General features: G+C 43.6%; 1 protein-coding gene across 11 annotated transcripts in view; it reads left to right on the forward strand.

Annotated features, from left to right (window-relative positions):
• The window catches only part of NPAS3 (neuronal PAS domain protein 3), an 839,700-nt gene that overhangs the window by 808,951 nt on the left and 28,339 nt on the right, over window positions 1–2,410 (forward strand). For all 11 annotated transcript variants that reach the window (XM_023523216.1, XM_023523208.1, XM_023523210.1 and 8 more), the window contains one exon: window positions 1,170–1,363. In XM_023523216.1, coding sequence (XP_023378984.1) covers window positions 1,170–1,363 — 194 coding nt within the window. The remainder of the gene's footprint in view (window positions 1–1,169; window positions 1,364–2,410) is intronic.

Genomic DNA, 2,410 nt, shown 5'->3' on the forward strand with positions numbered 1-2,410 from the left:
CTCAGGGATGCTTTCGGAAAAGCAAACCAAATGCGAAAACTCAGTTAGCTACTAAACTAAGCTCTGGGGTCCCTTGAATCACAGCAATTACCTCTACAACCTGGTTTGGAGGGTCCCACACACCATAGCAGGGTCCTGGAACACAGCTAGAGTACACATACACACGTACATACTTACACACACACACACACACACACACACACACACACACGCGCGCGACTTCCATCATCCTGAAGCACAGCCACACAAATCCTTCCCACTTTCCACCTTTTCACGATTTCGTTTCCCCCAAATATCAAATTAAGGAATTTGACACAATGGCTCTTCTTCCATATGCAGCTTAGAAGCAAAAGACACCTTTGTAAAATAATACCGTTTAAAATATGGGAGGATGATGAACCGATTTTGTTTGGTTGTCGGGGGGCGGGTGACGGGCTGGATTATCTATTGTATACTTTGGCTAAGAAACTGAAAATTACAACCCAATATTATCCCTCCTGTTTCTGCGCAGTGAGCCACCGAGATGGTCTAAGTCTTCCTGACCCTATTTTAGTAGAAGGTCAAGGAATCAACGAAGGGCATACTCCTCTTACCTTCAACCCCATGGCCACTGCAATAAATCATAGTACTCCTGGTAACTCAGTGCTGCCTAACTCGGAATTTCTATGCTCCAAAGGGCCAATCATGTCATTGTGCCTGAGCCTTTTACTCAGTGGAGTCTTTGGCCTTGTGCAATATCAACCCCCCAATGAAGGAAAGCTCTGAGCCCCACTTCCGAAAGAAGAGGGCCATGTAATCCCACTCAGTACAGATTTGGGGAGAGACAGACATCATCTATTAACAAGGGCTGATAATGTAAATGTTTCCTTTCACAGCTCAGTGCTCACTTTTCTGGTCATTTTATCCAGTTATGAACTTCCTCTAAATGTGAAAAAAAAAAAAAAAGTCCTGAAAAATAGCAATAGCAGAGCATAGTAATAATGTTACCTTGAGAGATGCTCAGAGTATAACATTACTCTTTTGTCGCTTGCCTTGAGGACACTGAGGGCACTTTGACAGCCATTATGATTACAGAAGATACAAGCAAATTTTGATTGTGCCAGATGTAAAACTCTGTTACATCCCAAAGGTAAATTTGACTGTGTCCTATACTTACTGCTCTATTACAGGTGATTCACATAACAGGCCGTCTACGACTGAGGGTGTCGCTGTCCCATGGGAGGACCGTCCCCAGCCAAATCATGGGTCTCGTGGTTGTGGCACATGCTTTGCCTCCCCCTACAATCAATGAAGTCAGAATCGACTGCCATATGTTCGTCACTCGAGTAAATATGGACCTCAATATCATTTACTGTGAAAATAGGTACTTGGTTTTTGTTTCCATTTGCCCTGCTGTATGTTAAACATTGGTGAGGGTTGGTGTTTTCAGCAGGCTGAAGGATTTTACTCTCCCAATGAGGCTCATTATAAATCCTGATCTTATTTTCAATGGCTGCTTGGACTGACACCAAACACACTTTTTATTTTGAATTTGCATTGCTTCCCTGATTTACATTAGGGACAACAGGGGAATGAATTGGGATATCCAGGCATCCATGAGCTATAATTAGGGCCCATTTTGGCCAAAACCCAAGGAGAGAGCAGGGCTGAGACGTTACTGGCAAAGTGATGCAGTAAAAGTTACTTCCTGATGCCTCAGCCAGACCCTCTTCCTGAGTACTGCAAGAGCCCAGCCTCGTAGTGGTCAGAGTTCAGACAGGCATTAAGCATGTTGTCTTGGTCAGCTAGGGTTGCTGTAACAAATTACCACAACCTGGGGGGCCTACCCAACAGACATGTATTTCTCAGAGTTCTGGAGACTGGGGAGCCCAAGGCCAAGGTACAGGCTGATTAGGTTCCTGGTGAGAGCTTTCTTCCTGGCTTACAGACTGCTGCCTTCTTCCCTGTCCTCACATGGGGAGAGAGAGAGCCGTGGCCTCTTTTTCTTGTTGTAAGGATACAGATCCCATCATGGAGCTCTATCCCTGTGACCTCATCTAAAACTAATTATTCCTGAAGGCCCGCCATCCTAATGTCATCGCAATCGGGGTAAGGGCTTTAATATATGAATTCTGGCGGGACACATTTAGTCCACCACACATATAGAGAACCAATGAGAATCTGAGATCTCCCAAAGGGAAAAAGGATAAAAAAGAAAATTACATCAGGATTCTGATCCTGACACAGGTCATCTGACTAGTCTGGGGCTTTCTGCACATACATTAAATAAAACTTTGTAATTCTCACTTTTATAAATTAAAAAAAAGAAAAAGATGACTCATTGTATAAATGACTTGGCAGTCCTTCCTTAGCACCGAGCTTTTATAAAAGGACTTTTTCGCCTTTGGTTAAAAGTTCACTTTTTCTATTA

Source organism: Pteropus vampyrus, unplaced genomic scaffold, assembly GCF_000151845.1.
Source record: "Pteropus vampyrus isolate Shadow unplaced genomic scaffold, Pvam_2.0 Scaffold384, whole genome shotgun sequence".
NCBI classification, from domain to species: domain Eukaryota; kingdom Metazoa; phylum Chordata; class Mammalia; order Chiroptera; family Pteropodidae; genus Pteropus; species Pteropus vampyrus.